Here is a 24,895-nt window from a genome sequence, read left to right on the forward strand (position 1 = left end):
TTGACAAATACATCTATCGAAAAATTTCAAAAAATAAAACGCATGCTCGATTGAGCATCGATGAAGATTTTTATAATTTGCTTTTATGCTATTAAATTATAAAGTTTAATATAAAATTAATAAGGATTTATTATAATGGCCTCAATTAAAGTTAGTTCCATGAGCCGGTTAACGAGATTTATCGTGGATCCGAGTTTCAGAAACCTACGGTCAAATTTTTATCGGTAAGTCTGTAACCATTGCGCAACCATGTTTTACTGATAGTGTATTATTTAATTTGAGATATTAAGACGAGTTTACAGGAAACGAAAGTGAAAATTAACTGAAAAAAGTCATAGGTTATCCGTTAATATATGATTTTAATGAAACAATACTGATCTAATGTTTCAACATTCCTTTTTACTCTACTGATTTTAAGATGATACAATGTCTTTTTGTCAACTTGTACAACTGAAGTACATTACAGTATTAATAATAATTAACAAAGTCACCTACTTTTATTGATTAATTGCCATAACTCCTTTTTTTATATGTTAACAGAGGGTCAGTGCGTACTTATAGTGCAGAGAAGCCAGCGGAAAGCCAATCAGAGAAACAGTTGCCTGCTAATATAGAGGAATGTCACAAGCAGATTGAGCTGCTAACTACTGAAGTTGGAAACCTAAAAGAACAACTCAAAGATTATGAAGTAAGTTGTTGAGAAGACTGTACATGCTAGGAATTATTTAAAGATGCTCATACAATATGTATACAGTAGAATATCAATCATCATCATTTATTCATATAAGTATTAGATAACCCATCAATCCCCAAGCGGCAGCTGGCTGTCACATTACAATTGAAAATCTATTGTGTCTGCGATTCCCACGATTGAGGTATTACTATAAAATGTAGTCAATACTCCAAGTCTTAATTGAATGTCAGGTTAGGTGACAAGCTGGTCCCTAATTTTACTAAAACCTACTTTATAAGTAGTGAATTTCCAAAGGTTAAGCTAGAATAATTATTTTTGGTTAAATACTGTGGTTTCATAAAGATTAAAAAATTAATTAATTAATTTAAATGTTACTTTTCGGTTATTATTGTTTGTTTATGGATTGATTAACATTTAAAATTGTTTATCATTGCAGGACAAATATAAGAGAGCTTTAGCTGATGGTGAAAATGTGAGAAGACGGATGTTGAAACAGGTGGAGGACGCCAAATCCTTTGCAATACAGAGTTTTTGTAAAGACTTGTTAGATGTGAGTGTAGATTTTTTTTATATTAATTGATATCTTAACCATTAACTGACAAAAGTTTATAATGAGCAATCAAAACAATATTTTGTCTCTGTCTGAATGTCTAGTAGACAGAGACAAAATATTGTCTAATATTGTTAGACATTGTGTTGCTACATTTAACAGTGTCAAAATATACTTTTTTTAAAAATGGTATAGTGTATCTTTCGCAGCCTACTATTTAAAATAGCCGTTCGATCAAACAGCTAGCCTATTGACTGAACAACGTCATTCAATCACACAACTGCTACTATTAATATAGTAATTTGAGAGAATAGGAAAACTTTTTGCGATTTCTTGGAAGATTATTCTTGGATAATGTTTAATTTGTAGAATTGCAATAAATACCTTAGTGATACATTTCATAATGCTGTAATTTCTCCTTGAATATTTGTTTAACTTTTGATTCAGTCACATCACTTGTATGTGTCCCCATAATTTCTGTCTCTTTAATAATATTTGTTATGTAAATTTACGACTTTCTAGTAAACAAAACACGCCTAGCGCTGAGTGGTGAGCGCTGAGCTGATTCAATTAGACGGCAGCTTTTTAATCAGCTGTAGTGTCAAACGTTTTGAGCAACTCAAATATTCAATTAAAAACCTAGACATGTGATTGCATAGCGTTTTTGAACATTTCCAAAAGTTTGTTGCTATTATAAAATCAATAGCAACAAACCTTTGGAAGTTATAATAATTAAGTATGTCAAGGTATGCCTATTGCTTAAAGACCCACTTAGCTAAATATTTATGGTTGTATAGGTGGCAGATACATTATCTGCGGCGGCGGAGAGTGTTCCGGAGGAGGGTGCAGAGGGTGAGGGGGCCGGTGCAGCGCTCCGCTCCCTGAGGGATGGTGTTCGTCTCACTCGCGCTCAACTTACGCAGGTGGGTGGAAAGCCATTGAGTTATTTTATGTACCATCAAAGAAATTGATTTATTGGCAGATGGTGGATGTATGTAATTTGGTCGCGTTGTATTAAACCTAGCTGACATAATATAACAGCGGGGCTAAAATGGTCGCTTTGAAGAATCACATTGTGGATCATCTTATGATTCAATCTTTTAAAATCGCGAAATGCAAGTATGCTTGCAATTCATATCTAGTAATTCGTACAGTTAATTTGAAATTTGTGAGTTTGGCAGTTTTGACTATCCGGAAGGTGACATCTATCTCTGGTTTGACATACAACCGATCGCAGCTAACATTGGACTAACATAAAATATATGTCTCTAATGTCTAACGGCCGTTTCCAATATTCAATCTATCTTTGGTTTGACATACAACCGATCGCAGCTAACATTGAATTGACGTAAAATATATGTCTCTTATGTCTAATGTGAGCTATTCCTCTCTCTAGTAGGGCAAAACCAGAGATAGATCAAATATTGGGAACGGCCGTAATGCGAGCTATTCCTATCTCTAGTAGGGCAAAACCAAAGATCAAATATTGGGAATGATCGTTACTCACTTTTGCTCTGTCTACGGTTGTTTTGTTTCATGAACGATGACGTCACACGTGATCACGTAACCACAATGACGCGTTTTTGTGACATATTTTGAATTCAGTATTTAAAATAATTTTTAACTCATTCTAGGGCATAATCTATACTAATATAATATAATAAATGCGAAAGTATCTGTCTGTCTGTCTGTCTGTCTCGCTTTCACGCCAAAACTACCGAACCGATTGTAATGAAATTTTGTATACAGATAGTCTAAAGCCTGAGAAAGGACATAGGCTACTTTTTTACTGGAAAAAAGGGTTGTAAGGGGGTGAAAATACGAAAATTTGTTCAAATTAAGTTAGTTCCAAAAATTCATACTAGATGGCGCCGTGCGTCTCTTACATCGCGCTAACGCTTGCCCAACATCTTTCTATAAGAGGTGGTATCATCATACATCTAATTTTTGATTTTTTTCGATTGTTATTTCTTCTTTACGTTATTTAATAAGTCAGTGCCTTATATTATATACAGTGACGTAACCTTGAACCTATCAATGATAAATAGTTTATGGGTAAAGTTGTGTAATTGGGGGGCTAAATGAGCTTTAAAATTTGGCATAAAATATAAAGTTTAATTTTAAAAAATGAAATATTATGTGCACACTGCACAGCTGTTTTGATTTAAGGGGTTCCAGGGTTTTTTTATAAAAGCTTTTGACACCAATTTTTTTGAAATTGCGCGCTATAAACTGAAGTCCGAAGGACGAAGTCGCGGGCAACAGCTAGTAATGAATAAAATATTAATTTACAGGTATTATTGTAAACAACTGAGGCGTTAAAACTATTTAAAAAAAGTTGTCAACTCCCCTATTTATTTAGACTGGGTTGCACCAACTAACTTTAACTGTAAATTTAACTTTGGCTTTAACTTTAACTACAATGCAAAATGTCAAATCTTTAGTTAAAGTTAAAAATGGACGCCATATTTAACCATAACCATAGAGCTCGACAAGGTTTTAAATGCATGTGGCGAAAAATGGAACTAACGCTGTCATTATACAAAACGCCATTTTTGACAGTTCTCCTTTACCAGCAGCGCCCCCGCACACGTGCATTTATAACCTTGTTGGATCAGCTGTCATCTGTCAATTTCTTCGGGCAAAGTTAAGGATAAAGTTAAAGTTAAATTTGCCTTAACTATTACCATAACTTTAACTTTAACCACGACTCTGGTGCAACCCAACCTTAGAACCACTTCTGTGGTAATATGGTACACATTTTTAAATATTATGCAACTTCTTTGTAGGTGTTCAACAGGCATGGTTTGGTTGCAGTTTCTCCCTTAAGAGAAAAATTTGACCCAAATCTTCACGAGGCGCTATTTCAACAGGTAATTACTAATTACATATTTAAAATTTGTAACTGCCATAGACGGTCAATTCATTACAGACTGCTAGCATAATGAAAATTATCATTTGATTTTTTATTAGATATTGTATTGTTCCTAATACTTTAGTGAAGCATAACGCAAGCATTATATGAATTTTGCAAGTAATTTTAACACACTTTTATTTAAGCTTAGGCTGTACGTATGTAACGGAATCTTTGAGCACGATTGTACCTATCTCCCTCCAGTAGTCTAATTAATTCGAAACTTTGCTTACATATTTAGAGCCAATAACAATGCAATCATTTGTAAAAATTAAAAAATGTAGTTTGTTCTTTTTTTAAACTATTACTATATATTTAATATATATAAATAAACAGATTTCAAGATGAAAGTTGGTTCAGACAGATTTCAAAATAAAGTTCGGTAAATATATTTTTTTTTCTTCGATGCTTAGGAAGTGGAGGGAGCAAAGCCTGGAACGGTTGTAGCAGTAAGCAAAGTTGGCTACAAGCTGCACGAGCGGTGCGTGAGACCAGCGCTAGTCGGAGTCGCCAAGGGAGACTCCTAGTGTTGTAAGTATTTCATTAATTAATTGATCCTTTGTCGTTTCTCCAGATATTATGTAACTTACGCCAGGCCTGTCCCACTCGCACGTTTAGGCATCGAACTGTAAGTACCACCCGCGGGTGGCACATCATAAGGGACTCACAAGCAAGATTTTTCGTCGCGTTTCTACTGTTTACTGATCATAGAGGAATTTAATTCATGATACTGATTTAACCGCTGTGACAAAATCGTTATAAATCTTATAAAAATGAACAATTAAAAAAGGACAATTCAATATGTACTTGAATAAGGTATTTAAATAAAAAAAGTAGATAAAAACTATACGAGCATAGCAAATAAACTAATTTTATAAAAAAAATACACAAACTAAACAGAAAATATAAACACAAGTTACTTTGTTTTCAAATTGTCAAAGTTTCCTGCACTGTAATCGAATATGAAACTACTATAATATATTACTATAAAAAGGTTTGCTGCCTATGCTTGCTACCTTGCTTTTCATAACTAGAGGTCGCCCATTGGTCAACGTCTGCAAATCTTAAAAATGTACTACATAAATTCGGAGTCGGTGGCCTCTACTTTAAGAGCGTTAACTCCGATTTTTGATCGTGATTCTCGCCCTAGCAGACAGACAGGTTGGCCATGATTACGGATTATTTTAGCCCGAATTAGAAGATATGGACTTGAACAGCATGAGGTTTCAATAGGACGGCACCACAAGCCACACATCACAAATTACAATCGATTTATTGAATCAAGTTTGATGAGCGTATTAGCTCAAAATATGGACCAGTCGATTAACCGCATCTTTCGTGCGATTTAACGCCTCTAGATTTTTTTCTTAGTGGTTGCGTCAAGTCGTTGGATAAGCCGACGCCGTTGGAAGAGCTCAGAGCCAAAATTAAACGCTAAATAGCCTTAATACACATTTAGGCTATTTATCGTGTAATTTTGGCTCATGGCAAAGTCATACAAAATTGAGTTCAAAGAATCATCGCTGCAAACGGGTCTGCGGTGACCATATGAGCGAAGTCGAGTTCCATTAAAAAATGTTTTTATTGTACTTCAATTCGATGCTAAAATTGTTGAAATATCTCAAATGGTTTTAATTTCATTTCGAAAAAAAGTTGTCAAGTTCTTATTGGAAAACCTCTTATTTCTGTGCGAAATTTCATGCTCCTACGTTTTCGCATTTTTCTTAAAAAGGGGTCCAAAGTTTTTGCTCGCGTTTTAATATTATCCTAATAATATTATGGAGTTATATATTATTATTGTTACTAGGCAATTATTATAAAACAAAAACAACATTAACAAAATTTAAAATTAATTAATTTAAAATTTTGTTAATCTCTCAGAAACATGAGAAACTGCACTGATTTGGCTAATTTTAGTTTTGGAGTCCTGACAGCAAGTCTCTTCTGCAGAGACCTTATCGACGATAAGATCCCTGCAGTTAACCTAAGAAATCTTTTTGTTATCTTATAATATCTGAGAAGCTAAGCCGAAATTATTTGTTTAAAAGGTAAAAAAATATCGAATACTTTATCACAATTTTTGTTTCAGATAACACAATTTCGAGCTGTTTCAGCAAGTGGTGGGAGATTTATGTATTTATATTCCAAAAACTATAATTGTTAATATAAAGTTTCAGTTGAATGACTTTTTTAAATATTTTTATTTGCAAATGGTTGTATTTGTTGAGTAAGTGTAAGTATGATAAGGTTTATGAAATGAATAGATTTAATTGAAGTATGCATCGAATAATTATTTTTCTGGAGAATGCCCGTTTACAATTTACATACTTACCATATAGTAGCTAGGGAGCTAGTGAACCTTCCGAGTAATGGTCGTCCTGTAAGGTAAGAATTTTGTACACTTACGATTTACTAAATGATGCCCACAATTTTTTCTTTAATTTTTCGAAATAAAAATATCATATGGATCAGATTAAAAAGAAAATTGTGCGATAATTTAATATTAACGAACAACCTGTTACTATCGTTACAAAAATCTTTGTCAACGGTAGCAAGCTCTTGTTACGGTCGTAACGAGTACAGATTAAAAACATAATTAATATATGAAAAATCTTTATTTTCTTAAACGCTTCAACAAACCTAAATTATACTAGAATCTTCCGTTACGTAATCAAAACTTAAAATGTGTTTACATCTCAAAAATATCAATACTGAAAATTGAAGTAAGTGCAGACGTCCCTGATTTGTAGTGTTGGATCTGGTAAAATAGTAATAATATTTTCAAAAGGGACTACAGAAACATCGTTTTCGATAGTTATGAATGTTTTTGCATTTTTTGTCGTCACTGACTCGCTATGCCCCATGCATAGGGGTAAAGTGGGGTCTCGTATGGGGCATTGTGGGGTAGTCATTATAAGGAAGGAAACAAACTTCAAAACGAAATAGTTTTATTGCTTAGATACATAATGACAGTTTTAAAACAATTAAAATATATAAATAAAAACAACAACACTTTAGCATAACCAAATTCACTACAAAAACTTATCTTTATTATTATTTATGTAAGATAAAGAAATCAGAGATCACATAGCATAACCAAATTCACTACAAAAACTTATCTTTATTATTATTTATGTAAGATAAAGAAATCAGAGATCACACAAAAAACTGTAACACATATTATCTTTTTAAATAAACCTTAAATATTAAAAAAAAGGAAATACAGAACTTTGGTACAGTTAAGTAATCTTAATCATAACTTTTAGTTAGTTATAAACATCTACTGTAAAATTTCAATCAATATAACAAAAAATCAACGTAACTACTCGTATACATCTTTTTATCTCCAAACTAAACATTTTGGCTTTCAAAATTTTTTTTTAAATAATTTTAACCATTAACAAAATTAGTTTTCAATGCACAACGCACATAAATGAGTAGCCTCTTCATCTTTTTCATCCTCTCCAGCACAAGAGTAGTGTGCCCATCGAGAATATTTTAGACAACGTATCCATCCCTCGGTTGACTCTGACCACGAGTAACCACAATAGATGCATTCAGCATCTTCTTCGGCAGAGCCTTTCTTTCTCTTCTTCTGTTTGATGGATTTCAATTTCAAATCTTTAGCTACCCTCTTTTTCTGTTCTTTTAGTTCTGCGGCCTGTTTTATGGCTAGAAGCTCGTTTTTGTACGGCGATTCTGTGATGATTGCTGTTTTCCCTCGTTGCTTACTAACTCTTTTGCCTGTTCTTTTCTCCTTAGGCACTGGCATTATTTGTTCTGGAGTTGCAAAACTCGAGGGCCTATCGACCATCCAAGAACAACCAGGTTGTGGAGAAGGTTGCTTAGGTGGGGTTCTCATATTCCTATCCTGTTGTAGTATTTGCGATGGTGGTGTCTTGTTACCGGTCAAAATTTCTTGGTGTGGTTGTCTGGGTGGCGTTTTGGCACCAGAGTCACCTTCTGGAGTTTCTTGCCTCATTGGACTGTTGTCTCTCTGCGAAATGGCTTCGTTAACTAAAGACACCTCAGCAGGCTCAGGATTGTCTGTAGTGTCCGCGGGTGCAAAATCTACGTCAGTGAAAACATCCTTGTTTACAGGCCATATACCTGTGGCTCTGAATGCATTAATAGCAGTCGTCATTATTGCTGCAGATACAAAAGCTTTTCCGAATAGTCCAGCTGTCTGAAATTGTGTCACCACACGTCCGCGATGGCTCCGCAACCAATTCTTTATTTCGGTGGAATAATATGTGCTTATAGGTTTCATGAACCCAACATCCAATGGTTGTAGTCGGTGTGTGCAGTGAGGTGGGAAACACAATAACACTATTTTCGCGAGCCAAATCAATGACCTCCACAGATTTAACATGTGTTGCGTGACCGTCTAGCAATTAAAGTGCTGGATTATCTTTGGTGGAATGCGACCACTCAATCTCTTTAGCCAAAGGACAAACAAAACATTGCCTCCTTTTCTTCTCCAGTTAAAATTGTGGCCTTCACTATGTCCTTCCAAGTTCGGTAACTCGTAACTCGCAAGTCGCAACCGAGTACCGTTGCAGTTCTTCTTTATAAGTCAGTACTTCCGCGTTGCTATTGGGGACGCTTTTTTTTTAGTTTTAGTTGGATCATTTTTGGACCAAAATAAAAAAATGATTACTTACAATATATTAAACTTTAATAAATTTAAACAATTATTACGAGGTTTTTTGGATATTAATGGAATGCTTAAGGGGAAAAAAATTTAGTACAAATCTGAAAATCTAGATACATTGGTGACAAATAGGTAACCTGTGTTGTGCACATATATTTTTGGAGCACTTAACACATTTCTCTCTGCCCTTCCTATCTTTGGCTCTAGTGCATAAATAGCAACGGGAACTTGAAGTTGATCGAGCTTGGGCTACCTAAGTACTGTTTTCTTCATCTACTCCATAATTTATTTTTTTAAAATATATTTTTAAAATAATAATATCTTCTAAAACACCACGTTTTTTAAATTATTTAAGAGACATGTTTCACGTAATTTGTAAGTTTTAGGAGCATTTAAAATAAAATTGAATTATTGGATTTCTAAAATGTTTTTATTAAAATTAAATTTACAATATTTACAGCAAATTTTCAAAATGTTTGCCATCAGCTGCAATGCAAATCAAATCAAATCAAACTCCTTTATTGCCAGAATGTAGTACATAATCATGGTCTTATAATAAATAATGAAAGTTCCAGTACATTCTTGCCATTACAATGGCGTGCAATTCATTATATAAAATTAATTAAAATTATAAAATTACATAAAATTAACTAAGTACTTAATAAATACAATATATTATAAAATCACTGTTAAAATTGATATAAAATTAAACGCTGTACACCAATAATAATAATTTAAAAGAAATACTTATGTAAAAGATAAAAGAAATAAAAAATATTGTCGAATAACTAATCATGATAGAAAAAATTAAAATAATGTCATTGTTAATAAGAAATTGAAATAAAATAATATAGTAATCTATTTTATCTCTTCAACATATTTCATGTATTTGTCAAGTTTATAAAAAGAGTTTTCTAATAGCCACTTCGTTATTTGAGTTTTAAAATTAATTTATTTCAAATCTTTAAATCTGTCAGGAAGTTTATTATATACTTTAATAGCAAGCTCTACATCTTCTTAAAAATGAACGTGTATATAAGACGGGCGTATCGCCTCGACGCGATTTCTTCAGCTGCTTCTTAAAGTCTTTGGCGCAGCTCGTCTAAGTTTTGGATGGGTTTAGAGTAGGTACACTTTCTCTTTTATAGTACCCCAGTTAAAAAAAATCTATTGGGTTTAAATTGGGTGAATGGGCAGGCCACGAAATTGGACCACCCCGCCCAATCCACCTATTGGGGTATTCTCGATTTAGGTATTCTCTTACTGTAGCAGCATAATGTGCTGGACAGCCATCCTGTTGATACCACATGTTACCGTAAATGGCTGGTGGCACTTCCTCTAACAGATCTGGCAATTGGTTTCGTAAAAAGTCCAAATAAACTTGTTCATTTAAGAGCTCACCTGACTCTAAAAATCAAACATCGTCCTTCTCTCTTCACACTGACGCCCGTCTTTCATATGCCAGGTGAAAAAGAACGGCGCGGAATTATCGCCGAGTTAGTTTTACTTGAATAAAAGACGAACTATAATGATTATGAAAAAAGTGTTTTGAGCAAAGGAGAACATTCAGGCCCCATACATTTTTGGGCCTTTTCTGAAAGTGCCGGCCAACAAAAAAAAAATGGTTCGTGTGTTTAGTACTAGTTATTTGGAGCAATAGTTAATAGTTAATAGGCAGCAAAGTTGTAGGATTACTCTAAGTCAAATAAAACAAGTTGGATCATTCGCCATTTTCATATATTATTTTATTGATTTTTACATTTCAGATCAGACTGAAAGTAACTGGTAAGTATATATTATAGAGTTTAATTACAAAAGTCTTCTAATTCTCATGCAATGAAACTATAACACCCTCCAAACCTAGTGCCGGTGGATGTATAAATTCAGCATACCGTGCGAAACTCATGTACCACACAATAGTCATGGTGTGTGAACAACACCCTATTGTCCGTTTCCCTATTGGGCAAGAGCAGTAATAATATGGAATGGCCTGTCTTCCATGAAGTGCTGGATCAGCTGTAATGTACACATGATAAGTTTTCGACGAAAAGTGGCGAGATTGTATACGGCCTCGTAATACGAGAAGATCCCGTCCAGCCATCTCCCGAACTTCTTCCACAGGAACATCCCCGGCGAGTTCTATGATGAAAGTTCCATCTGGTTGGACGTGTTCACCGTAGTAACTGCGGGCTTGCTTCAGTTGATAGCTGCCCAAAGCAAACAGCGTCAATTCTTCTTCTGTCAGTCTAGGGAAATTATTGAATTCAGGCATATCGGATCCCATGGCCTGAAACTGTGCTCTCCGTCTATTATAATTGTTTGTTATAACAAGATCTGCCAAACTGTTTGGCATATTGATTCGTTCATAAATTATCTCAAGGAAATCGGTTGCGTGCACGTTGTTGTCAATTAGGACATGATAACTGTTCAGCAATGCTGCCGCAATTCTGAAATAATCTATCATGTTACCTAATGCCCGGTTACTGTGAACATGTCTTAGTAAACGAAAATCTCTTTTGAAGCGACCTTTATTACTTCGACCACCCAGCGGCAAATGGTCACAAGTCTAGATTTATTAGCCTGGTCAGTAGTAAGCTGGGTTTCGTTCGGGTGCTTTGTTTCTGGCATCTGAGCCACATAACCACATGCCTCCAGATTGCTTATAGCATCTCTAAAGCCACGGTCTAGGATGAAAACATCTCCATGCCGGTAAAACCAGTGCAACACGCTATCTTCGTCATTTAAAGCATTGTTTAAAATCTGGGCATCGGAGTTTGTTGCAGCGTATGGTCCCTCTACTGATATTATCGTTCCATTGCAACAAACATATTAAAAAGGCTTCAAAAGGTTTCGGAACTTATGATTACTGTATGATTTTCTCTGGAAAAAGTAATTAGAGCTTTTTTGGAGATATATGTAAGTGCCATCGAGAATAGTAATCAACTTTCTTTCTTCAATGGGACTATCTGGATTGCCAAGTAAACTCTCTGGAATCATAAGGTTCATCTGCACTACTTCCTCTCTGGTAATATGGTCAAATCCGACACGGGAAGGTACAAAGTCGCTTAAAAGCGCTTCCAAGCCTATCTTTAGTTTTCGTTGAAAGCTTGATTCGGACATTTTAAATATGGATGCTAACCGTGCATTAGAATCGCCTGTACGCATTTTCGCTAATACTGCTGCCATTATTGTCCGTTTGTCGCGGTGTCGATTCAGACTGGTTACGTTTTCCAGCACATCAGAGAACTGGAGGTGAGTAAGGCCTATCCACGTGTGCAGCTCATTTGCATTTATGTTTTCGTAATGCTCGAAGTTCAAAAAATCGGTGGTGATTTTATTTTTCATCATAGTTAACGTATGGACTATTTGTTCAGCAGTGAATTCCTCTGTGAGGTTATCCTGTAGTGGAAGTAAATGCCAAACATCTTCCTGTAGGTGTTCTTCATATAGTTGCAAAACTTCTGAAAAATTCCGAATAATTCCGGAATACTTCTGGGAAAGTTTCTTTAAATTTGAATTATTCAAAATGAATTTAATAAAAAAAAATATAAATTTTTATTTATGCTGAAAAATCGTATTTTGCATCAATCATCGATCGCCGCCGCGCATAGAGCGTCGCCCGCCGGCCGCTATCACCGCTTCGCACGCGCCGACTGCCACGGCGAAATATTCGACGGAAATATTCGATTGCGGGGTACGAATCTTTCCGCGGGATGAGGGAAAACTTCTCCGGGGAGCATCTCCCTTCCGCAACGCCGTCGCCCGCTCGTACGGGCGAGCGAGTCGTGCGAGCGGGCGACGGCGGCGCAGAGGGGAGATGCTCCCCGGAGAAGTTTTCCCTCACCCCGCGGAAAGATTCGTACCCCGCATTCGAATGTTTCCGTCGAATATTTCGCCGGAATAATTCAATGGAAATATACGTGTTTGTTTGTGGTTTGTGGTGGTTGAGTGAATTATTTGTTCAGTGGCACATTACGTACTTAAGTAAAATATATATTGTTTATCTATACCTACTTCTAGGTTTAATATTATAAATGCGAAAGTACGTCTGTTTGCCTGTCTGTCTGTTACCTCTTCATGCTCGAACCGCTGAACCGATTTGGCTGAAAATTGACATGGAAATACTTTGAGTTCTGAGAAAGGACATAGGATAGTTTGTATCCCGGAAAAATGTACGGTTCCGGCGCGATGAACGAATTTTGGCGCAACGGAGTTGCAGGCGTCATCTAGTTTTATCATAAATTAGTAATGGCCAATGGGATTGATTAATCTATACTTACCTACTTATTACTTACTTATATCCATACTATCCATACTAATATATCCTATTGCAAGTAAATCAGAATAAAAACCATAAAAAATAAACGAACTTATATGATTAGGTATTATCAAAGAAAAGTAACAAGCCGTTACCAGCCGCTATTTATCGCTAGTAATGATAATAAGCCAAAAAAGCCGTTTCTCGCCGCTTGGCTAATAATGTTAGTAACCGGCATCACATATTCTTAGATACACAACTAAAGATAAATAGTTTACAACTTCCAAGCGCAATTTTCCTCGTTATTTTTGACAGTTGAAATATTCCCAAAGTTTCGGAATATTTCAGGATACTTCCGAAGTATTCGACGGGAATAATTCGTAATCTTTCCCGCCAGCATCTATAGTTCTTCACACACTCGCCCATTTTCTGTAATAATAATATTGTACCGGCACAACATGCGAAGAAGAAATAATTTCTTCTGGTACTCGACGTCTAGACATATTTCTCACATGGTTGAAAAATGCAGAGATTAGTACTATTTGGAGTACGCTTGAATCCAGGCAATATTGTTTGGCGTCGTTGATTACCGACGTTTTCCTGTGGTGCGTCATTATCGTCGTCGTCTTGAAGTTGAGCGCGTAAACTCGCCTGATACAACCTTTCCGCTCGTTGCCAACAGGGTCGACAAATGAAATCGGTGGGCAGTACCTATAAAAATAAAAAATCTTGGTAAGTCTAAATGTTATGGAGAAACTAACAAAATAATTTGATAGTGGTGAACTGTTACATCCTATCCGTTTAAGTTACGTTCAATGTTTACAACATGGTAGTTGGTACATTATATTTATATTTTTTGTATTTAATTACTTTGCTTTGAATGGTAATGTGTACCTACTTATACTTAGAAGAAGGCAGCCGTGTAGCTTGGGGGTATAAATAATAATACGACAACCCACACGACATGTTCTAGGTACAACACTTATAATGTCATATTTTATAAAGAGAATTAAAATAAAAAGGGATAGGAAAATACTTACTTCATTATCCACCAGTTCGTCGATTACAATCTGAGCAATATCAATAAATTCTTGCTCTCGGGAAGACCAGGTGTATCTACGCCGTGTACCAATTGGTTCACGACACCTTATACACAAATGTTCAGCCATCGTATACCACTAACGAACCACGAACAGACACTGCGAAAAGTACGTATAATAGCCGTCCGATGTAACACAAGTCGCATGGATAACTAACAAACAAAATGGCTTTTTTTACTTGAACGTATTTGAATGTCGCCGTCTCACTCACTCCACAGGTTTCGTCGCGTTCTATTGTGGTGTGTGACGTGATTGTAAAGTGCAGGTATAAAATGAGGGCCCAGTTGTTACTCATTTCATTTAACAACGACTTCGGATGATTAGTATTAGCAATATTTATTTATTATTTTATATTTTTCCTCACTTTCAGAAATCAGACAATGTATGAAAATGACAAATTATTTTTGTATAACGTGACTTATAGTAACCATACAACTTTGCTGCCATATTAACTATTGCTCCAAATTACTAGTACTAAATACATGTACCATTTTTTTTTGTTGGCCGGCACATTCAGAAAAGGCCCAAAAAAAATGATCTCCCTCGATTGGACCAATAACTGTGCCATTCAAAATTCCCGTCCACATGTTGATTTTAAACTGGTACTGTAATCTCTGTTCCCGCACCAAATGTGGATTCCCCACGTGCCATTCGTAGTAATTGTGGAGGTTCGTGTACCCTGAAAACTTATATTTTTCCTTTCCTTTCCCGGAGATGAAATAAAATACAATCATAATTTCAACCTTTATTCTAAATAATTCTTATTGGAGATAACTAAGAATGAATCTGTCAGGGTCGCGTTACTAGTTCGCGTGTCTTGATATAATTTACTTAATAAATGGGTTATTATTTTTAAGAAATTTTGAACATTAATTTTAAACATTTTAACATGACTATAATTATCTAAATCAATCACAAGTCCTGGTGCTTGTTCGGTCGTCTATCTGCGCAGTGGTGGCTCAAAGAGAAACCAGAGGTAAGGGTTTGAAAGTCCACCGTGTAGAGCCTAGTCCTAGCTCTAGACCTTGATCGTCCTGGTACCTCTGCAACATCGTTCGACAACATCGCATCCTCTCAGGGTAGTATCTGGGTAGTAGACTTTGTACTCTTTGTAAATGGTATGGGTGATGAGCGTTTCTTTGCAAAATACGATCTGCACAACTTTTGGGCACTCCAATGCTTTCTTCAATTTCGCGTACTGAGATAATCGGGTTTTCTTCCAATGCCTGTAAGACTTCCTCCTCGGAGAATTGAAAGTAAGAAAAAATTAAGGATAATTGAAATAATATTATTACTTAAACTACAATTAGAATTAAGTAAGAATATTATTTCAATTAATTATCCTTGGTGCGAAAAACCTATATACAAAGATAGCAAAAAAAGGAATATGCAATGTAGTGTATTGATAATTAATAAAGATGGACACGCCTACTGAGGTAGTAAAGGTAGTTGGACTGTTCAGTTGTACGTTATTTCTGTGTTTAATTAACTCGCCCAAACATTGTACATACTGTACATGGGCGAACAGCCCATAGACGGTACCCAAATTACATTTAAAAAAAATCTATGTGAAGTCACTGCCATCTTATTATTTCATCCTCCCATCGGTCTTTAAAATGATTTATTGTGCTGCAGTCCAAGGGTTGGAGAACATCGGACGAGTGTGGTGGACCGTGGAAGCTTTAAAATTGTGATACCTTCAGAGGCCGCATATTGTATGACATTTAGATCGACATGAGAAGCATGCCCGTAGTAGGTATATTAGTAGCACCGGCCTAACACTTCCCAGCAAAGGTACAAATACAGATTTCAGATATTTTTCAAATATGCTAGTCTGCGTCCAGCCTTTTTCGCTTACGGCGTAAGCTGTTTGTACGTTTTCGTTTTTAACACGTTGAGTGCGTTAGCCTACTGGCCTTACATTCACACAGTGCTGTGGATGGTTTAATAGACTGCGTTATCGGGTTCCAACGATCTGTTCAGCATTTTAGCTTTGAAGAGAATTATATCTGTAATGATTAGACTTAACATTAAATATGTCTGCGAATTAGGGGACAAGAATGAAAAATCGTAGAACAAAATATATAACTGTGTATTAAGCCAAGTTACAATGTTATCCGTACTCTTCCCGGGTAGAATTTAGTCTGCCAGCGTAGGCCGGCCGCTCGGCGCGGCCGGCCTCCCCTCTCGCTCCTCTCGGACTGGTTTGACGGTTGCTGCGCGGCTCGCTCGCTCCGTCGGCCGCGTCCCGTGTCCCACTTGCCGCACCCCTCTCGCCGTGGTCTCGAACAAAATATTTACTTGATTTATGTTTATATTGAATTATTACAACCTTAAATCCATTAGTCCTGGAATTAAAGCATTATTTCATATAAAAGTAATCAAAACAAAATGTAGTAGCAATGTATCAGCACAGAAGGGTAACTATATCGATAAACTACTAATGTTGTCAATAAAAAATTAATTATTTATTTTTATACCAAAAATTGAATAAGCATCATTATAACAGTCGCGGCAGTAAGTTTTCGAACACGGGGCACAATATGTCATTACTTTTTTTACTTTTTTTGCAGCTTCTTTACTACTTAGTGTTTCCCTTAATTTATTGTAACAACCAACGCAATTTCGTTTCTTATTTCCTCTTTCTAAGCGATGTCCATTGTTCACATTTTCTTCATAGTTCGAAGTTGACTGAATGGCATCTTGGCTGTCTTTAAGAGAACTATTCGTGAATTTCTCTATTACATTTTCAGTGAACTCTAGTTTGGTCATTTTTGTCACACTATTAAGGTTATAGACAATCTATGCATTTACTAGAGCAGTCCCAAATATCAATTCCATCATAACCTTGCGATATCATTTTAGACCTTTTTTTAATGTAGTGTAATATGAGGACATTTGCTCGCTGTAATCTATACCCTTTTTATATTTATTATAATTCAAGACACATTCTGGTTTCATTATATTTTCATTATTACCTCTTCTTTTTTTCCAGTATCTTTAATGCTTACATCATGATTTCTGCATGTGCTCATCATTAAAACAGGACGCTTATCAACCCATTTCAGAACTCTTACTCCCTTGCTGTTCATTTTGCCTTGTATCTGTCCTTTTTTCAATTTCAGACTCACAACTTTTTTAGGCAAACCTCTTCTATTATCTCGTAGTGTACCACAAATAAAACTTTTCTTTGCAATTAACGTTTCTGCTAGTCCAATAGACGTTAAGAATTTTTAACACAACATTTTGTGTGTGATTAATATCACGGCCATTCTCTTCTTTCCCAGTGTAAACCAATTTAGATGTATATCCTTCCGGGGGGCACAATTTGTATAGTTTTGCTCCATATCTGTGTGATTTGTTTTTATGTATTGACGAAATCGCAGCCGGCCACGGCACGGAACCATCGACTCATCAACGACTACAACTTTTCCTGGCTTTAAAATTTTTTGAAGTTTTGTGGAATCATGTCATAAATTTCTCGAATTTTGCTCAATTTATCAGACTAAGTGTTTGCGCTATCATCAGAAAATTCCAGAATTTTAGTAACAATAAGAATCGGTCTCTGCTCATTAACGATGCAATGTATTCGTTTCTGTACATCTTTTTCTTGGACCAATAGCATTTTAAATTTGGAACTTTTACAAGACCCATTACCAATAGAATCCCAAAAAATTTTAACATTTCCTCTCTAGTAGTTGGTTTCCACAGCTTTGCACAAGCTTTATTCTTAAGTTGGCCGGAATCTATACATTTAGTTGCAAATTTGTTCGTTTCAAGAACAATTTTATCAATTATTTCATCAGTTAAGAATAATATGTAGTACTCATCTGGGCTCTTAATATCAGAAGGGTTGTACAAATATCTGACTTTCACCAACGTATTCTTCAAATGCGGGTGTATCATTGGAAATATCCTGCCACTCGTCTCCGTTATTATTAATACTAGAAGTAGTAGAATTCTCTTGGATGACATTCGTGCCCTCGTCTTCGTCATCTTCGTCGTCTTCGTCATCTTCGTACTCTTCGGAAGTATCAGATTCACTACTAGGAACATACGACGTATCAGAACTAGATTCATCATACTCAACAGTATTCAACATTTGATGCTGATGTTCCGGTTTGTCTCGAATTCATGTTCAAATCTGGACAAGGTTCAGGTTCAATAGTGTCGTGTTCGGTTTTCTCATGTTTAGAAGACGGTGTGCCGGGAATCATATTAAGAAATTGCTCCTCATTAAAAGAAGAATTAAGCGAAACGTGTTCGTATCGAAAGGATATTTTAGCAGAACGCCCTACTAGCATCTAAAAGCTAAATCATTATGCTACTTCAAAGTCACATTTGTAATACGGAATATCTGATCCAAACTGGTCTTTAATTAGAGTGAATAATCTCTCATATGTATTTTGTGACTTATCAGGTAAAAGCGCATACAATAACGGCACGATATTGGCCATTTCGTTACAACTATCAACGTCAATGTGTATGGTATATAGTTGGTAAAAGGGGGGTGGCACATGGAAAGTGCCGTCTCCAAAAAGTTTAACATTTGAATTGAGGTTTTTCATTTGTTGAACACCCATTGGGGTGGCAAATAACAAAATTTTATTGGCATTTTTTCCGTCAGCACACACCAAAAATTTGTCAGCCAAAATATGAGGTACCTCCACTTCATCAAGGTTTTTAAATTCCGTTTTTTGAATTTTTAAAAAATTTCTTCTCGCGCGTTACAATGTGTCTTTTTTGCTTACAAACGCTGGTATATTTTCAATATCTGAATTACATTCTCTGGAAAATTCCTTTTCGAAAATTTTCTGTATTGAGGTACACTTTCTGCACGCTTGTTTTTTGCATTCGTCGATAGCGCTGTCTACTCGATTTTTATTAAAATTTGTTCTGCACGTATGCGCCGACGAATACAAAACCGCGGATTTTTCTTTATCGATAGTAATACTTGCGCTACATGCATCTCTGTTACTACACCTCCAGTTGGTTGAGCCAGATTTTTTATTCAATGTTTTGAAATTGTACCGGTGACCTCGTGCAACAAAACATCTCTTCCTTTTTGTGACTTTATATATACAAATAGTTCATTTGTTGAGGCGGCATTACTCGGTCCTGCACCATTATCCATTGCAAGAATATTGTTTTTACAAAATTAGAGATACGAAAATAACCTGGGTGATACTACAAAACAATTAACCTCTACGTTTATCAATCCATCGAAATGAAATGGTATTTGTCATTGTGTCAACACATTTTAATCTTTTTCTAAAGGCGATATTACACAGTACAACCGAATTGAAGCAATTCCATTGAAAAGCATTGAACATTGAACATTGAACGACTTAACCAATATACATATATTCAATATTCACTTAACGCAATGTGATGTCGCGCCAACTCGTACGTACGAGAATTTCGTTAATTTGCGATTATTTAATAAATGAGTTGCATAAAAAAAAGAAAAGAAAATCTCGGCGTAGGTGGGTGCGCCCATGGATTTCAAGAAGAACAACTCAAGGAGCCTCGGCCACCTTCGAATTGGCAGAAGAAGATCCAAATTCATATTTGAACCATTTGCGAATGACAGAAAGTCAATTTAATGAACTTCTTGAAAAGGTTACACCATTTATCCAAAGAGAAAATACATTAATGAGAAATGCTTTACCAGCACGAATAAAACTTCAAATTGTATTGAGACATCTCGCTACTGGCGATTCCTTCGAATCCTTAGAATATTTGTATAGAGTACCTAGATGCACAATATCAACTTTTTTTCAAGAAGTGTGTGACGCAATTTGGATGGCACTTGAAGATTTCATCAAGGTAAGTGACTAATGCCCGTTTTCACCAACAACACCTAAAATTTAGGTGTCCCTTAAGCCAGTATAAGGGGCACCTAACGTCAGTTTTGTTTCAATAATATGGGGGATGAATTGACAACCCCGTAACTCTTAGGTGACGTATATCACTACATAGTATGAAACAAAGTCGCCTTTTCTGTCCACATGTCCCTTTGTTTCCTTTAATTGCGGTTTTCTTTAATAGATAGAGTGATTAAAGAGGAAGGCTTGTGATAAATATAAAGATATTTATGGGAGTTCGCTATTTTACAAGTAAAATATCAGACGGCCATTCGATAACAGATTCATTGTCAAGGCAACCGTCATCTAACGTCGTCGTCGTTGCCACATACGTCACCTAAGTATTACGGGGTCGTCAATTCATCCCCTAAATTATAAGGGTCACCTAATGGTTTGGCGGATGAATCGCATAATAGGTTGTTTTAATCAAAATATACGTCACCTAAGTTTTACGGGGTTGTCAATTCATCCGCTAAATTATAATGGTTTAGGTGTTACTTAAACTTCGGTGAAAACAAAACTTGCGTTAGGTGCCCCTTATATAGCCTAAAGGCACACCTAAATTTTAGGTGTCGTTGGTGAAAACGGGCATAACCTTAACTTTTTTTGATGCAATAAAGTGTATTATATTTTAGTGTATTGGGGCCATAACCGCGTGAGTGTCTTCGCGCGTATAGTCCGTCAAGAAAGTGAAGAAATTAAAAAGTCGCAATCCTCCTAGGTCGCAACATCGTAGTATCATCCCTTTTTTCTTAAGCACTTATTCCACTTAGGTGGAATAAGTGCTTAAGAAAAAAGGGAGATTAGATAGATTTTAGACGTCTAAATGATTCAGTAACTAAATTTAGTCAAGTGGAATAACATTTAGAAAGCTAGGATCCTACCTGGGAACCTAGCTAGGATAAGTGGAATAAGCGCTGTGGAATAAGTGCTTTAGATTGATTTGAAAGGGATGACACTACGATGTTGCCACTTTTTAATTTCTTCCCTTTCTTGACGGACTTTGTCTTAAACATGGGAATTTATAAATTAGTGAGCCAAACTTTAAGGAATAAACCTACCCATAAAACTGAACAATTTTCCCCACGGAACATAATAATAATAAGTTCAAATCTGAAAATTAAAATTCTACTTTTCATACAAACTTGTGTCACGTGACCACCTTGTATGGGAAGTCGAATTTTAATTTTGAGATTTCAGAGTATGTTCCTTGGGTAAAGTTGTTCAGTTTCATGGATAGGTTGACCCTTTAAGTTTGGTTCACTAATTTATGTACACCCTATATATTTTCTTACTATTTTTTCTAACTTATTAATATCTATGGCACCGTTTTTAAAATCTATCATTATTGCAATCATCCTATTTTAAGATTACCTATATTAATTAAAGAACAGGTTAAAAATAAAATAATGTTTATTAGAAATTGTATTTCTCAGAATTTGTATTGCTTCTAATGGCCACTTGAAGTAAGTCTTGAGAATTTGGTTCTGTGACGACTGCAGCTTGATAATTTTCATAGGTAGATATCGCTTGTTCATATTCTGAAGTTAATGAATATGCTGGTAGCTGAACAGTATAAGGTGTCTGCTGATCTTGTTGAATCTCTGTCTCTGGTGGTGACTGAACAATATAAGATGACTCAATATAATTAGAGGTCTCCGAGGCGCTTCGTCGAGAATTTGTTGATGCTGACTGTAAAGTATGGTTGCTGATTTGTTTGAAAATTGCTTGCTGGTGGTGATTGAATATTGTAGGATAATTCTGAATCACTTAGTCTAGAAGTTGTAGATCGTGATGAAGACAATTTGCTGGAGAATGTACAATCATCGACTGTAGATGCTCTTGTACCATGACTGATTGTAATTTCTCTTGACAATAAAGCTCTTTGTATAGGCATGGCTCTTAATTGAACAGCTAAACTTCTACAAAACAGATCAAATTCGTCTTCTTTATTATTTGCATCATTAATTTCTTTTAATTGTTTTATCGCTCTATCTATTGGTATTTCATTTGATCTTTTCTTGCCTCGTTTTAAATGTCTTGGAGCTTGTGAAGTAGACGGTGTTGACCGCTCACTCATTGTTGCATGGGGCGTTGTATTTACTGCACTGAATTGTAGACTAGGACCTGAAATTTCAATGTTATCTTGCTGTTGCTGGTTACTTGAATGCGCATAAACTTCTTCACGTGGTAGTGTTCCATTATTATAAGCATTTACTGGATTGTTTTGTAGATAAAGATCAGAATTTGCATTTTTAAGTTGTTGCTCTTCGTTACTTTCAATTTCCTGAAACAAAAAATACAATTTATTAATAAATTAATCTTGTTATAGGTTGCTCAGAGTGCAGATGACTGGAAAAAAATAATGGATGACTACTACAAAACTTGGAACTTCCCAAATTGTTGTGGCGCTATGGACGGCAAACTAGTTAACATAAGATGTCCTCCAAATAGTGGTTCTGACTTTTACGACTACAAGAAGAATTTTAGCATTATATTGCTTGCCATAGTTGATGCCAATTACAATTTTATATACATAGATGTTGGCACAAACGGAAGAGCAAATGACGCTGCTGCGTATGAAAAATGTACATTTAATGAAGCTTTAACTAGGGGTGTTTTAAACATACCAGAAGAAGGAGTGCTTGTAGCATATGATGCGTTTCCATTAACTACCAACATTTTGAAACCATATAACAGACTAGGTGAATTTGGTGACAGACAAAAAATATTCAACTATAGGTTATCACGAGCGCGAAGAGTTGTCGAGAATGCATTTGGTATATTGGTTTCAAAATTTCGAATTTATGAAAAACCAATTCCTTTATCTGTTGTGAAGGCTGAGCATTTAGTAAAAGCTACATGTGCACTACATAACTGGCTTAGGAAAACTAATCGTAGTTATATGTCTCAACAATCAATCGACAGAGAAGACTGGGAAGCTGGGTGCATTATACCAGGAGAGTGGCGGACAGTAAAAGCTGACGCACTTAGTAATTTAACAGAAAATACTACCAGACACAGTGATGTCGCCCGCAGGCTTCGCAATGTCTACGCAGAAAAGTTTTCTACTACAGATACTGTCCCATGGCAATGGAATATGATTTAGAGTCTGGGCCTCTGAAATTGTGTTTACGAAATGGGCTTTAAGCTAAACTTTATATATTATTATGATTATTACTTTAATAAACAAACAAAACCAATAAAGCCTTTTTTTCAAATACTCATGTAAATGAGTAACAACATAGGTACTGCCACATAATTATTATCCTTTGCTTTTGAATGGATATAATATGGGGTGTAAGGCTACCTTTCTACCTTTCACCAGCAGAGCCCAAGCTAACTTCTGGTGCACCCTGTTAGTTGACTCTGGTGAAAGAGAAGTAGGGCGGAATCCAATTTCAATCGTAATGTAGGTGGGTACCCTTCAGTATGATCCAACTTTCTTTATGTAAAAAGAAAGTCAAAGAAAATAATTTAGGTAAGATATGTATATAGAGTAGATATAATATATAGTTTATGATATGATAATATGTAGATCTACTTACAAGATTTGACGAGCTTTCTCTTGTGGTGCATACAGCATTCAAAAAAGTATCAGCTTGAGCAAACCAAAACAACTTTGGCACATAAACTTCATCCATTGAACAGCCACTTTTAGTAGATTTTTTAATTTTGGCTAATTCATAATTATATCTAGTGCAAACATTTTTTATTTTTAACTTTATGTCCTCTTCAGTGACACCATCAATATTTAAATCTTCCTTCAGTGATCTTATAGCATTATCTCGCTGATTTCTATCTTTGTAAGACTTTGATTTTGTGTTCCACAAACATTCATAACTTTGGTAACGTTCCAAAAATAGCGGAATATGACTGTCACGCCACTTAAAAACCATTTTCGATTCAAAAATCCATGTGCACTGGCGAATTAGAAAATAGAAAATGCCACAGAACACTGGAGTATTATTTCTCCTCACAGAGTAAAGATATTTTCTTTGGTCTGTGTTTCTCCTGGACGAACTCGCTGAACTCTGAAGGCTGAAGAAAGAAGCTGTCAATGTCAAACCACAGAATACAACGCTTACATTTTTTTTCTCTTTATCAACTCAATATTTATGATGTCATGTACAGAATGCACTCATGCGACTCGACTAGTGCGGCGCGCGGAATGAAAGAGTCGTTGTTCAATTGTCGTTCAATCTTCATGTTAGACGTTACAATCAAATTGAACAATGACCACATTGCATTGAAAGCGTTCGATAAATTGTTGCTTTCAATGAGATTGCGCAATCGCATTGAAATGTATTTATATGTCTCAATGCCATTGAAGCAATGAAATTGAAAGTAATATTGAACCGAAATTGAATCGTGTAATATCGCCTTAAGTGGCCAGTACTTCAAAGAGGTTTTTCCCCTTAGCAGCTCGAATAAGTACATTTTGCTGCGACAAATTTAAGAATAGAAACTTTTTGGCTTGTTCATCTGATTGCCTATCAGCCCATTGAAAAATCGGCCATAAATAAAATTTTAGACGGTACAGTTTTATTAAAATCTTTCATTTCTTCTTGTGTACATGACTGTCCATGTCGTTTTGATATTAGGACGTTTTGCAACGAGGTCATGTTGCTAGTAGGACGTTATGCTAATATGCCGTTTTGCTTTTAAGATAATCTGCTAATAGGGCGTTCTGCTAAAATGTCCTTTCGATACGAAAGCTGCGAAACTAATTTCGAAACTGACAAGTCATTCAGAGATCCGCACTTGCTCATTGACGTCGTAGAAAATGCATCTCTTTCGGAAGTAGGACTTATGCAAGTTGAAGAAAGTTTGGGTATCTTACGGCTTTTTGGAGTAG

General features: G+C 35.7%; 1 protein-coding gene across 1 annotated transcript; it reads left to right on the plus strand.

Moving 5' to 3' along the window:
• Positions 1 to 42: 42 nt before the first annotated feature.
• Positions 43 to 6,344, plus strand: LOC121725557 (grpE protein homolog, mitochondrial). Its single transcript, XM_042112569.1, has 7 exons — positions 43 to 224; positions 541 to 688; positions 1,131 to 1,244; positions 2,042 to 2,167; positions 4,034 to 4,117; positions 4,572 to 4,689; positions 6,248 to 6,344. Exons 1-6 carry the CDS (start codon positions 136 to 138, stop codon positions 4,683 to 4,685), a joined length of 675 nt encoding a protein of 224 aa, XP_041968503.1. The 5' UTR covers positions 43 to 135; the 3' UTR covers positions 4,686 to 4,689; positions 6,248 to 6,344.
• Positions 6,345 to 24,895: the final 18,551 nt, after the last annotated feature.

The sequence above is a fragment of the Aricia agestis genome, chromosome 3, assembly GCF_905147365.1.
Source record: "Aricia agestis chromosome 3, ilAriAges1.1, whole genome shotgun sequence".
Taxonomy (NCBI): Eukaryota; Metazoa; Arthropoda; class Insecta; order Lepidoptera; family Lycaenidae; genus Aricia; species Aricia agestis.